This window comes from Desmodus rotundus, chromosome 3 (genome assembly GCF_022682495.2).
Source record: "Desmodus rotundus isolate HL8 chromosome 3, HLdesRot8A.1, whole genome shotgun sequence".
Lineage (NCBI taxonomy): Eukaryota > Metazoa > Chordata > Mammalia > Chiroptera > Phyllostomidae > Desmodus > Desmodus rotundus.
The window spans coordinates 61,809,324-61,823,262 of record NC_071389.1 but is presented as its reverse complement, the minus strand read 5'-3'; the positions used below and the strand labels follow the sequence as shown (position 1 = coordinate 61,823,262).

At 40.4% G+C, this 13,939-nt stretch overlaps 1 protein-coding gene across 2 annotated transcripts in view; it reads left to right on the top strand.

Moving 5' to 3' along the window:
• Positions 1–13,939, top strand: part of DDAH1 (dimethylarginine dimethylaminohydrolase 1) — a 133,522-nt gene that overhangs the window by 87,789 nt on the left and 31,794 nt on the right. For both annotated transcript variants that reach the window (XM_045199586.3, XM_053920954.2), the window contains exons 2-4: positions 3,477–3,576; positions 11,939–12,012; positions 12,790–12,909. In XM_045199586.3, the coding sequence (XP_045055521.2) occupies positions 3,477–3,576; positions 11,939–12,012; positions 12,790–12,909 (294 nt within the window). The remainder of the gene's footprint in view (positions 1–3,476; positions 3,577–11,938; positions 12,013–12,789; positions 12,910–13,939) is intronic.

Here is a 13,939-nt window from a genome sequence, read left to right as displayed (position 1 = left end):
AGGTGTTTCCAGTGGTGGGACGTTGAGTGTGTGGCCGGTAACTCTGCATTTTTTGACATTAGTATACAGAAGAAGAGGGAGGGAAGAAGAAAAGAAAAAAGTAATTACCTCAAAACTAGTACCAGCTCTTGGAAAGAAAGATTTGTGAGATGGGCAAATAGAAATAGCAGAGGTCATCTGAAGCCGCTGTGGCCAGAAAGGAATCTGTAGCAAAGGGTGAGAGGAGAAAAGACGGGACAAGAAGAAATACAAGTATGAAGTGAAAAGGTGAAACAAGCATGTAAAGTGAAAAGGGAAGGGAGAAATGTCTTGTGAGTCTCTACAATAGAGTATGAAAGTTTCATGGCTACTTTTTTCACTAATTAAGGTCATTTCTCTAATTTACCCTTTTCATTTCTGATTTCATGGGCTACACTGACCCATTCAACTCAGCCTTGGGAGTTAACACTGTTTGTTCTGACAGGTTTCCCCACTCTGAGTAATGCTAAATTCCACTCTGTAAGGTGTCTCCGTGAAAGGTGGGTGTGTTGCTTCGTCTTTTTTTTCCCTCTCTTGAAAGTTAATTAAGTCAACATTAGCCATGGCTATGTAACCACAGAATGGGCAGTTCTGAAGGCTCATGGTTTGGATCTTCTCCTGAAAAATTCCCACGTCCATAGTTATATTTAGCATTTTAACTGCCAGAGAAGCTGGCTTCCGATGGGTCCCTGTGTCAGGGCGACACTGGGCCTTGTTTACAGCCTAGTTTGTCGGCTTCGCGGAGCCCCTGTGCCAAGAGAATGCAGTTCTCTGTGGACAGCCTCCGCTTCGGGCTCTCTTGTTTCTTCTCCAGAAATCTCCCGGTGGTTAGCATTGCTGATCTGATGCCATGTGGTCTTGCAATTCTCGAAACTGTTTACTTGACCTTTAATTTTATTTCACTTGTCCATACCCTTAACTCTGAAAGTAATATAGTATCATCACTGTTTGTGCCATGGACCTGTCCTGATGACTTTGTTTGTATAGATGTGAATGAATATTTTTAAAAAGTACTGCCCTTGTACAAAAGCCAGTTTTTTAATGTCAGTGCAGCTGTTTTAACTTTTAAGAAACCACAAGCATTTTATCCTCTAAAACTTTAATTTGAAAGACATAGGACTTTTAAAGAAATACAGTGTTTGTTAAACTGGTACATTAACCTTCTTCTGTTCTCTTTAAACTCTTGAAGTTCCTGAGTTGAGATATTACATTAAACTTTTCACACCAAAATATTTACTGCTGAATTCCTAGCAATCTTTGAAATGTTAGTCATAACAGAAGCAATCACAGCCTAATGGAAACAAAAGGTAACAGTAGCTCAGTTCTCATGATCTGTTGAAGCTGAATGAATGTTCCATAGACACAGAGGCAGAAGCCAGAAAGAAACAGTTGTGTGTTTTCCTGGGTTCACTGCAGCCCGGCGAGTCATGGTAAATGTTGCTTTGCTTATTTTTTATGCTATAGCAATGATTTCCACTTCCTGATTCATAGCAAAACCTATTCCGCTGTTAAAAGAAGTCACTAGGTGTAGTTATTACAACATTAAGGCTATTTCATCTATGGAAATAATTTTTATTGTTCTGAGTCACTCTGGTTTGTGGAATTTTTACATGAGTTCCAGGACAAGGATGAGATGATATATTTATTTTATTTTGTATCCTTTTCATTGTTTTAACTGCACGAGCGTCAGGGTTGTTGTCAAAGTATTTCCATATTTTTATTACTTTAGAGGGTACTCTGCTGTATTTATGTCTCTTTATTGACAGCATACTATGTGAACTGAGCATGTATTTTGGTAGAACTACTGACTTTTCTCAATGTCACGTGATCCCATAGCCCTATTCATGTGTTCTCCATGGATGTCTTTACCATGTTAAAGATTATACAGACCTCCAGAAATATATAAATTGTTTTGTTCAGCCACTGGAAGGACTTGAATTAAATTGTGAATTTCAAAGGGCATTTGTTATGTCTTAAATTGTTTTCTTGTATTAAAGTAGACCTCACTAAAAGTATTCCCTAGTTTAGCCCAGAATATCTCTGTGCTTGAGACTACAGCCTGGAATTACAGACCCTAAAATTCATCTTCAAGTGTTCTTTGGTTTGATTGCAATTATTGTATTTGTTCATCACCTCTAGAGACCTAGGTTAAATTTAAATAACAGTTCAGATTTACAGAGAAGCTTTAAATGGTCTGACATTTTAAAAAATATTTGAATACAAAATAATGACTATCTATGTGCTAAGGTTTCAAGGTACTGGTTACTGACATTGGTGTTCCTTCCACATATTACTCTGTGTGTGTGCAATACTTAGAGTTACTTAATGCTTGAAATTAAATCTTGTACTTTCTGGCAAGGGTAGGAGGACTGCTGTTCTGCCTCCCACCTTTCTTGACTCATATGCCCTAACTATTCGCTATTCCAACAGTGTCCTAACTAGTTACCCTCCCCACAGAAAAAGGGACTATAATATTGACTTGAGTTTAAACTAGAAGAAGACAAAATGGACAATTTCTAACAGATAATTTTCTTCTCTTGCAAATGACTGCGGTGGTCCAAACGATGAGGTCGGTCTGGAAAAAGTCCAGCCATTGTTAATATAATGAGAATGGTTTGCGTGACATTGATGTAACCTGGCAGCCAAGGAGAGTGGACTGGAATGTGCATGAGTAAACAATGACAACTTCACTGTACTAGTCAGTGAGGGTGGTAGATGCCATTGAGTGAGCATGTGTACTGTGTGGTTGTCACATTCAAAATGACTAAGCCAGTAGAGCAACAAATCTGCATCAAATTTGTGTTAAGCTTGAACATTCCTCCATGAAAACTATGCAGATGATTCAGAAGGCTTTCCAGGATGATGCAATGAGAGCAGCACAAATAAAAGTGGCAAAAATGCTTCAAAGATGGTCGAGAATCTATTGAAAGTGACCCCGTTCTGGAAGGCCTGCAACAAGCAGAACACCTGAGAATGCTGGACACATATGGGCTGCAATCAACAGAGATCACAGCTGACAATGTGAGAACTAGAAGCTGATCTGGGGATTCCAAAAACTATTGTGTCGAGATTTTGGTGCAGGATCTTGGCATGAAACGTGTTGTGGCAAAATTCATTCTGTGGCTTCTGCTACCAGAGCAGAAGGAACATTGTGGTGAAGTTGGAAGAACTGAATGAGGTCCCAAGGTGCCTACTTTGAAGGGGACTGACACATCACTATCTTATGTACAGTGACTTCTTGTATATTGTATCTTCTTCAATAAATGTGTCTTTTTCATAGTGCGTGACTGGATACTTTCTGGACACACCCCACCATGTACTACATACATTCATGTATCACAAGGGGGGGGGGGGTGCATGTTTTGCACATGGGAGCATGATTCAGTGTTCAGAAGTTTTAGATGATTGGTTTTCTTTTTAGAAAATGGTAAGATATTAATCTGAATCATTTTCAACAGGTTGACATGATGAAAGAAGCATTAGAAAAACTTCAGCTCAATATAATAGAGATGAAAGATGAAAACGCAACCTTAGATGGTGGAGACGTCTTATTCACAGGTACAGTTGTATTTATTTTTACCTATCCAAAAATATTTCTAATACCTGGCTAATATTCATTTGTTTATTTATAGTTTTTTTTAATTACCAAAGTAAAAAATGCTAAATGCAAAAAAAATTGGAAAATATACAGAAGCACAAAAGGGGAAAAAAACAAAAGTGAACTTTCATTCAAAGATAAACATTTCAATATTTGGATATATGTCCTTTTAGTAGCTTTGTATGCATGTATTTGCATATTTTTACAAGAATGTTATCAGCATGTACGTATCATTTTGTAAGTTTCATCTATGTGTTCTGCAACATGAGTTTATGGGTTGCATGGTTTTGCATTATGTGACAATATATCTAGTTTGTGTTTAAAAGATTCTTAATTCAAAATGTGTCATTTACAAATAATTTTCTTCCCAGTTAGCAAGATGAATTTAAATAATTATCAATGCAAATTTACTTGGCTTACTGCCAAATGAATAATAGCAGAATTTAACAAAATATAAATACCTAATATTATTAATCTAACTGGAATCAGTTTTTACAGTAAGTTTAGTATAGCTACTAAAGAGTAAATTTAGCATTTAACTTTCCCAACTCTATATGATCACATGGTTTTGTAAACACATGGGCCAATCTCTGGATGCCCACATTCATCCTGGTTGTATTGATAAGCATGATAATCAATAATAATTTTAATTTATAGTAATAATTTATTATCCTCCATATGTCAGTGAATAAATACATGTTTCACAGATGCAGCCTGACAACAGAGGCTGATCCCCAGGGATCTGGGAATGTCACCCCAAGTGGCCCACTGAAAGCATGAAGCTTCTTGGAAGTCTAATATTTTAGTTGCTGTGAGTCTTATACGTTGAATGCCATGTATATAGACAAAACATAGCCATCTTCATTTCAATATGAAAGTATCTTGGCCCCAGCCAGTGTGGCTCAGTTGGTTGGAATGTTGTCCCATACACCAAAAGGTGGGGGACAACGCCTACCTTTCCCAGGCATAGCACACACCTAGGCTGCAGGTTCAATCCCCAGTCCAGGTGCATATGGGAGGAAAACAAACCAATCGATGTTTCTCTCTAACATCAATTTCTCTCCCCCCCTTCTTCTTTCTCTAAACTCAATAAACATATTTTTGAATTTTTTAAATAAATCTTGTAATACTTACATTTTGATATAATTAACATTCCCGGAGGAAGAGGTTTCTCCTCTGGCACTTGGATAGTTCCTTGCTGGGTATCACATCCCTGTGGGTGGGGCCACTGTGTTGCTAAGCTCCAGGAGACATCATTCTTATCATAGGGTTGTGAGCAATATCTCTGTAGTTATGCACTGCACAGCCTGTGTGGCCACTGTCATGGGCAGTGCGCTGCCCCTGGGGTAGGGTGTGCATACCCATGAGCCATAAGGACACAGAACGAGGAGCCAAGGAGGCCTACCCTGCATTCCTGGTTCTGGATGTGTCCTCGCAGACACGGGCATTCTCTGAACCTGCATAGAAAGTTCCCCTGAGCATATTCTTTGTGTTCCCATCGATGGCACTTTCATTCCTTTTGGCAGCACAGAACAACAGCCTGTTTCTCTTAGAAGACAGGCTTTTGTGGAATAATAGATGTGTAAAACACACCTCCTTACAATAAAGCTCATTTATTTTTTTTACCACAACATAGCCATGTAATCAATAACTTGTAAGCAGGTACTGATAATATTTGAAGTAGGTTTAAAATAAGCTGTGTTCACAGCTATTTAGTTACCCTAACAGCTCAGCCGAACAGATTCCCTAACAGCTCATCAGTGTTGTACGGCACAACTTGTACCAGAGACCTCTCCCAGTGGACAAAGGCCTTTCCACAGCCTCTCAAGCCTAATGCTTTTGCCCCAGTTTCTGATTCAGTACCAGGCACAGTGTCAGAGGCTCACCTTTGACATTGTCTATACACATTTGTGTAATATACAATACTTAAATTAATATCTTAAAAGTTCCTTTATTCAAAACCGAGATCGAGTTAGGATATTGAAATCTATGCTCAGCACCTCATTCATATCCAAGACCTACTCCTGCCTTCTATTTCCTACTTCTCATTTCTTTTTCCTTTTTAAAAATTGTGGTAAAATATATATCACATAAAATTTGCCATTTTAACCATTTTAAAGGTACATTTCAAGTGGCATTGATTACTTTCGCAATATCGTACAACCGTCACCACTGAAACTTTGAATTAGGCAGAGTCGGGTAAGAAACAAAATCTGCAGTGTGTCCCTGTGCTCTGCGTCCTCTTCCTTCTGTGACTCGGAGCTTCATTAACGATACATCAGGGGACACAGATGCAAGGCAGCTCTCCAGCTGCAGTCCCACTGGGAGATCTGTGGGCCCAGTGCATTGCTGCTGGCAGCAATTGTCTCAGTCCTACTTCCCTTAAATAGACATCAGCTCACTTCTCCTTTTACGTATTTATTTTTGTGAAACAAGGAGCATATAAAAAGAGTTATAAAATGTTTATGTACACTTTAAAGACCAATAATAAAATGAGCACCTGGGTGCCTACCCCCTTGCTTCAGACAGACCACATTGCCTAACCCAGGACCCCAGGCTGAGCCTCCCTCTCCTCCCAGCCTGAGGTGACCACTGGCCCAAATCTGGTGTTAACCACTAGCTGCCTCTCTTGGAGTCTCACCTCAATACATGCATTCCTAAATTATATGCGTGATTTTTCTGCTTTCGAGCTAATTTGAGGCATGTAGTTCATTTTTGCTGTTGCGTGGTATTTTGTGGTAAGGATAGATCATGATGGATATGTTCAGTGTACTGCTGATGTCCGCTTGACTTTTTCCAGTTTTTGTCTATTTTCTTCAGTGCTGCTGTGTACATTCTTATGTTTGTCTCCTGGAGACATGCGTAAGAGTTTCTCTAAACAGCTAGAAATAGAATTTCAGGTGAAAAACTTTTTTTTTTTGCTTCAGTTTGATTATATGATTTTCTTCTTTAATGTATTGCTGTGGTTAATTACATTAATTGATTTTCTGATGTTTGACCAAACTTGCATCCCTGAGATGAAAACAAACTCAGTCATGATATATTCTCTTTTTACTGCAGTATTAGTTCGCTAGTATTTTAAGACTTTTGTTTCTGAGACCTATAATTTTTCTTTCTTATAATCCTTGTCCAGCTTTGGTAAAAGAGCTATGTTAACCTGACAAAATGTATTAGGGAATACTTCCTACACTTCTGTTCCGTAAAGTCAATACTATTTGAATTGTGCGTTCCTGGAATTGTGACATAACTTACCAATGAAGAGGCCCTGTGGGCTGGTGCTTTCTTTGTGGGGGGATTTTTAAATTCATATTGCTTCTTTTTTTTAATTTTTGATATATTTATTGATTATGCTATTACAGTTGTCCCATTTCCACCCCTTCACTCAACTCCATCCTGCCCACCCCCTCCCTCCCACATTCCCCCCCTATAGCTCATGTCCATGGGTCATACCTGTAAGTTCCTTGGCTTCTACATTTCCTACACCACCCCCACCCTCCCCCTGTCCATTTTCCACCCATCACCCATGCTATTTATTCTCTATACCTTTCCCCCCTCTCTCCCCCTCCCAATCCCCTATTGATAACCCTCCATGTGATCTCCATTTCTGTGGTTCTGTTTCTGTTCTAGTTGTTTGCTTAGTTTTCTTTTGTTTTTGTTTTAGGTGTGGTTGTTAATAACTGTGAGTTTGCTGTCATTTTTACTGTTCATATTTTTTATCTTCTTTTTCTTAGATAAGTCCCTTTAACATTTCATATAATAAGGGCTTGGTGATGATGAACTCCTTTAACTTGACCTTATCTGAGAAGCACTTTATCTTCCCTTCCATTCTAAATGATAGCTTTGCTGGATAGAGTAATCTTGGATGTAGGCCCTTGCCTTTCATGACTTGGAATACTTCTTGCCAGTCCCTTCTTGCCTGTAAGGTTTCTTTTGAGAAATCAGCTGACAGTCTTATGGGAACTCCTTTGTAGGTAACTGTGTCCTTTTCTCTTGCTGCTTCTAAGATTCTCTCCTTCTGTGTAATCTTGGCTAATGGAATTATGATGTGCCTGGGTGTGTTCCTCCTTGGGTCCAGCTTCTTTGGGACTCTCTGAGCTTCCTGGACTTCCTGGAAGTCTATTTCCTTTGCCAGATTAGGGAAGTTCTCCTTCATTATTTGTTCAAATAAGTTTTCAATTTTTTGTTCTTCCTCTTCTCCTTCTGGCACCCCTATAATTCCAATGTGGGAACGTTTCAAGATGTCCTGGAGGTTCCTAAGCCTCTCCTCATTGTTTCGAATTCTTGTTTCTTCATTCTTTTCTGGTTGGATGTTTCTTTCTTCCTTCTTGTCCACACCATTGATTTGAGTTCCAGTTTCCTTCCCATCACTATTGGTTCCCTGTACATTTTCCTTTGTTTCTCTTGGCATAGCCTTCGTCTAGTTTTCGAACAAATTCAACCAATTCTGTGAGCGTCTTAATAACCAGTGTTTTGAACTGTGCATCTGATAGGTTGGCTATCTCTTCCTCGCTTAGTTGTATTTTTTCTGGAGCTTTGAAGTGTTCTGTCATTTGGGCCTTTTTTTTTTTTTTTTTTTTTTTTTTTTTTTGGCGTGGCACATCTGTTACTTTAAGGGGCGGAGACTTAGGTGTTCACCTGGGTGGGGTAACGCTGGTGGCTGCGCTGGGACGCTGTACGTGGGGGAGGGGCTGAGAGGGAGCAATGGCGCCCGCTCCACTCTCCACCGGATTTTAACCACTTCCTCCACTACCCACAATCAAACTGGGCCCCTCTGGTGCTGGTTCCCAAGTGGGTGGGCTTGTGCACACTCTGGGCCCCTGTGGGTCTCTCCAACGACCTCTCCTGTGAGGCTGGGAGTCTCTCCAACCCCCACGGGCATTTTCACTCAGGTTTGAGGCTTTATTTCCCCACGCTGGAGCCCTGGGTTACGTGGTCTGCTTTGCTCCCCACTGTTCGTCCTGGTTTATCTGTGCGCGAATGTGGGGCCAGGGGGTGCTACCCACCACTCTGCCTGCCCCATTCTCTACCACTCTGAGTCCGGCCCTCTCGGTTTATCTGTGCACGAATGTGGGGCTGCAGGGTCTGCTAGTGGTCACACTGCCTGCCCCATTTGTCCCACACTCCGCCAGTCTCGGTCCCGCCACGGCCACGCGAGTCCTGTCCACCCCAGTGCCCGTCTCCGCCCCTCCTACCAGTCTGGATGTATGTTTCTTTTTTATCTACTTGGTGTCGGACTTCCTTGCCGTTAGATTTTCTGTCAGTTCTGGTTGTGCGAGGAGGCGCAGTGTGTCTACCTACGCCGCCATCTTGGTTCTCTAAATTCATATTGTTTCTTTAATGGTTGTATGATTAATGAGGTTTTCCTGAGTAAGTTTTGGTGAACTCTGTTTTCTAAGATTTTATGTCTTTTATCTGAGTTTTCAAATGTTTGGCATAATTATTCATATCCTCTACATATCCATTTTAAACTTCACAACAACTGTAGAAATGTCTCCTTTTAATTTCATAATGTTTATTTGTGCCTTCCCTTTTTTCTTTCCAGAAATCTGTCAATCTTTTTAATCTTTTCAAAGATCCAACTTTTTGCTTTGTTGAACTCTCTCTCATGTATATTTCTCTCCATCGTTTTTCTACCTTTATTTCCTTCCTTCAGTTTTGTTTTTATTTTGTTATTTTTTCTTACATTTCAAGATAGAATTATGTCTCTTTAATTTTGGACCTTTTCTTATCTTAGGGCAAACATGCAAAGCAACTTTCATCTTTGTAACTTTCCCTCCAAGTGCTGATTTAGCTAAATCTTCCATGTTTTGAGAGTAATATTTTTGTTATAATTACTTCTAAATGTTTTTTAAATTTCCATTGTGATTTATTCTTTGGCTCATTAGTGGATAAAAATGGGTTTTTTTAAAAACATATCATTCATTATTTTAAATTGCTGGGACAAAAACTCAGGCATGTGGCCTATCTTTCCTTCATAAGTTCTATTTCAAGTAGACCAAAAACTTGACTGAGGGAAGTTTTTCTTTACAATTCTATCCAGTAAATGTAGATCCCTAATAAAATAATGGATCTGTTCAATGATTATCAGAAGATGTTAAAACCTTCCTATGAAAGCTCCACGGGGAATTCATAATGGAGCAAGCAGGCCGGCAGCCCCGAACACACTGACCATCCTAGTATCACTGAAAACGTGAGTCGGCCGTGTGCTTCATGACGAGATGCAATAGAAACATGGCCCCACCCCTGAAGTAGTCCGATCCCCAACCCCCGCCAGAAAATTATATAAGAATCTAATTAAGTATCTCCATAAAACTTTGTTCACCAAGAATACCAAGCATAAAGGAAGAATTGAATGGTAGATGCTATACACACACACAGAAGCAATCAGCCAAATCTGGAATGTAGGGTAGTCAGTAGGACCCAGTGACCTGGTTTCTCCTGCAAAAGAGTGCGTGAGGGAGGAAAAGAAAAGGAGGGTGAATTGGTAGAAGAAAATGACATAAGAAACATACAACCAAAACAATTTTTTAAATATTTCAATTTCAGCACTTTTTATCAGTTCATTTTACCAGAAAGGCCATTTAGGGGATCTAATCCACCAACTGAAGAAACAGAAGGGATTAACCAAAGAACATACGTGCATAGCCCGTAGACACAGACAGCAGTGTGCCGATAGCCAGGGGGATGGGTTGGAGGCTGGGCGGAAGCAGGTAAAGGGGGGAGGGGTAGAAATATCTGTAGTAGTGTCAACAATAAAAATAAAGGAAAAAAAAAAAAGAAACAGAAGTCTAACTTACTTTTCAGAGGTAAACAGTGTGCTTTTCTTTGTACTTCTCTATCTTTCCTCTCTATCTTTTCTCTGTCTTTGAAAATGGAAATAGTGTGCAAGCCCTATTATAAATGTGTTTGAATTTGCTTAATGCATTAAATGTTTTTCATTATAAATTAAGTATAATTTATAAATCTATGTGTATCTTAATTAAGGAAATTTAATGTTGTTTTTCATTGCAGCTAACTTATTAATAAACTGAGTCATACTTTTGTCAAGTAAAAGACCTTTGCTATACTTAAGTTTTCACTTGTATGCAGTGAATTTTCTCAAGGGACAACACAATCATACCATTACCCCCAAAATGTCAATCTGCCACCAAAGATTCCTGTGTCCGCCAACAGCACAAGTCACTGAAATTTATCATAACATCAGTTGACCCATGTTATTTAGCCCTTTTATAAGGACTTCATGAAAGTTAAGGTCATAGCGTTTCTAAAATCTATCAAGCAGTTTTTTCTACGTGGCTACTCTTCTTACACTTTACCCTATTCTTCTGGGCCAAAAAAATATATACTGATTTCTCTTTAACTATTTGTGTCTCCTTTCATGTAGAATTCTTCTTTCAGAGAACTAAGGGAGGATAAAAATCCCCACACTTAATGGATTACATAACTCTATCTACTATAATTGCTTGTTTGCCTATAACTAGGAGACCTTTTTCCTTTAGTGTTTTCTTTTCAGAGAAGAAAAATTGTGGAATTTCAGAAAACCCAAGAAGAAGAAAGTTTTATTTTCCTAAACTTTAGTATTTGTAGATAGGCATCTTTGATGCTTTTGTTTGAAATAAATGGATTTATAGTTTCTTTAAAGACAGTTCTGAGTCAGACCTGAAAACCAGTGGGCACTAAACTCGCTTTATGCCCAGACGGTTTCTCCAGCCTTTATTTCATTGCCACAAGAAAAGGAATCCAGCTTCATGAAGAACGTCTAGAATTGTGCTTTTAGGAACAGAAAGAGGAAGCACTGCTAACTTGCCATCATTACTTAATTTCAGATTGCAGATTATTAACGTCTTTAATTCTATTGTTTCCTAAATAACAACTTAATTCTCTTATTATGGTCACATACAATTAACATAAAATCTACCATTTAACTATTTTTCAGTGCCCAGCTCAGAGGCACTAACCCCATTCACGTGGCTGTGCCACCATCGCCACTGCCCATCGCCAGCCCGTTTTCCCTGCCCCCAGCTGAAACTTCCCACCACTGAACGCGGACTCCCCAGGGGCTCTCCACACCCCCCCCCACCCCCTGCTCCCTGGCAACCACTGTTCTACTTTCCATCTCTATGAATTTGAAAAAGTTTATTTCTAAGGGCAATGGCTTGATATCAGATTTGGGTAAAAAGAGCCGAGGTCAGAGTGAAAGCACACCTGCCCTCTGGGTAGGAAAGAGCTGTGTGGTGCTTTACGGTCATTATTTATAAATGAAGAAATAGTGTGCTGTCACTGGTGCCACCCACTCACTATGTCCCATGACATTTGTTATAGGCAGAGAATTTTTTGTGGGTCTTTCCAAAAGGACAAATCAACGGGGTGCTGAAATCTTGGCTGATACCTTTAAGGTAAGTGAAAGATAATGTATGCCTGGCACAGAGTAATTAATAAATATTCATAGAACCACTGAGTCCTTAAGTCATGAATAATGAATGATATTTATATGTCACCAGCTTTGCAAACTAATTCTGAACATTTGTATGTTTGTTAGATGTTTCAGAAGCTATCACATTCAGGTTTCTCAATAAGTAGGCTTTATTAGGCCACCACACCAGCAACAAAGTCATCACTGACATCTGTTTTCTCCCAATATATAACCATACAACCACAGATGTTCAGGGCACAATCAGTGACTTAAAAAAAAGTCTGGAGACTCAGTTGACTTTAACCCAAGATGTGGATTTTTCAGATTGGAATCAAGGATCACCTGTACTTTGTTGCCTGCTAGGAGCTGAAAACTGTGCTAGGTATCGCACATACATCCTCTCACGTTCCCTTCACTCCACTGATCACTAACAGGTTGGCTTAGGAAGGGACAGAACCCCAGAAAGCTCTCTTCCCCATGAAGACGGGTGGCTCTAGTTTGCACAGGATATTAGACACATCCTTTCAGAGGAGCCCACTCCATAGCTCGACAGTCACACATCTGGAAGACAGCTCTGCGCTTTCTTCTTAGAAGCAGTCTTCATTTACCTGGCAATACCGAAACCTGCAAATCCCAGTTTTCCTTCCAGACATGCAGGCCCCTGGCAGCCTCCAGAGGGGCGAGCATGACTCAGGCAGGTTTAAATGTGTTTTCAAAGGATTCTGCAATGCCAAACTGCTTGTTTCTGTTATTTGCATAGGACTATGCAGTCTCCACAGTCCCAGTGACTGACGCTTTGCATTTGAAGAGTTTCTGCAGCATGGCTGGGCCTAACCTAATCGCAATTGGATCCAGTGAATCTGCGCAGAAGGCCCTCAAGGTAAATGCAAAAACTAGGCACCTTCTAAGTGCAGCAGGTGATGCCTGCCACATGGTTTTCCTGATTCTGTCTGCCGAGCGGGCAGGGAGAGAACAGGCTGGCACCTGAGCTTTCTCTGACAGACACTGTCATGGCTCCTCGTTCATCCGGCACCAGGAACCCCTAAGTGGTGAACCATTCCTGCCCACACATCAGGCATCCTAGAAAGGCCGTGATTCAGAAGAATAAACATCAAACTCGTCCCAGTTATCTCCCCTGGGGAAAGGAGGCTGCCTTCAGTGGATCTCCTTGTAATGTTCCTTTTATGTCAACTAGTTGGTACAAAAGGGGTCATTATATTATTCTTATCCTTTTGTATGTCTGACCTGTTCCATAGCAATCTTTTAGAGCCATGATTCAGAAGTACCTAAAAACTTCTTCATATGCATGCGTTTTAGGACAGGAACTTTTCTCATTTCATGGATGAGACTAGGAAAGCCCAGGAAAAATGTGACCTGCCCAGGTCGCACAGCTAGAACGTGAGCGGAAGCCATTGACAATGAAGAGGCCCTTCCCGGTTACAGTGCCGTACAGCCCAGAGACACTTTCCTTCTTCTCTGTAACCAACGACCCCGTGAGATGATCTGCACTCTACGTGAGGGCGAAGACTGTGTCTGTTTTGCTTACCATTTGTGGTCCTTTGTGCTCAGCCCACAGCAGGCCTTAATAAACATCTGGTGAGTAGGTGAACGAAGAATGAACAAATGAATAAGAGAGGGGATATGGTCTCCATTTTGCACAGGAGAACTAGATCGAGTGACTCCCCAGATAACAAGACTAATACTAAATGGTGGGTCGAGACTACCCCCCTTCCTGTCAGGTGGTCGCATGACTTACTAAAGGACCAAAGACAAAAACTCCTTTTAGGCAAAGAGAGGAAATCTGTGTGCCCCGAGGTGCATAGTTTATTTCTTTGCCCTTTCAGGTCTTCACTCTTCTACCTCAGTACTAGCCTCTACAGTTTGTATGGGAAGCAATCACTGCCTCCCAA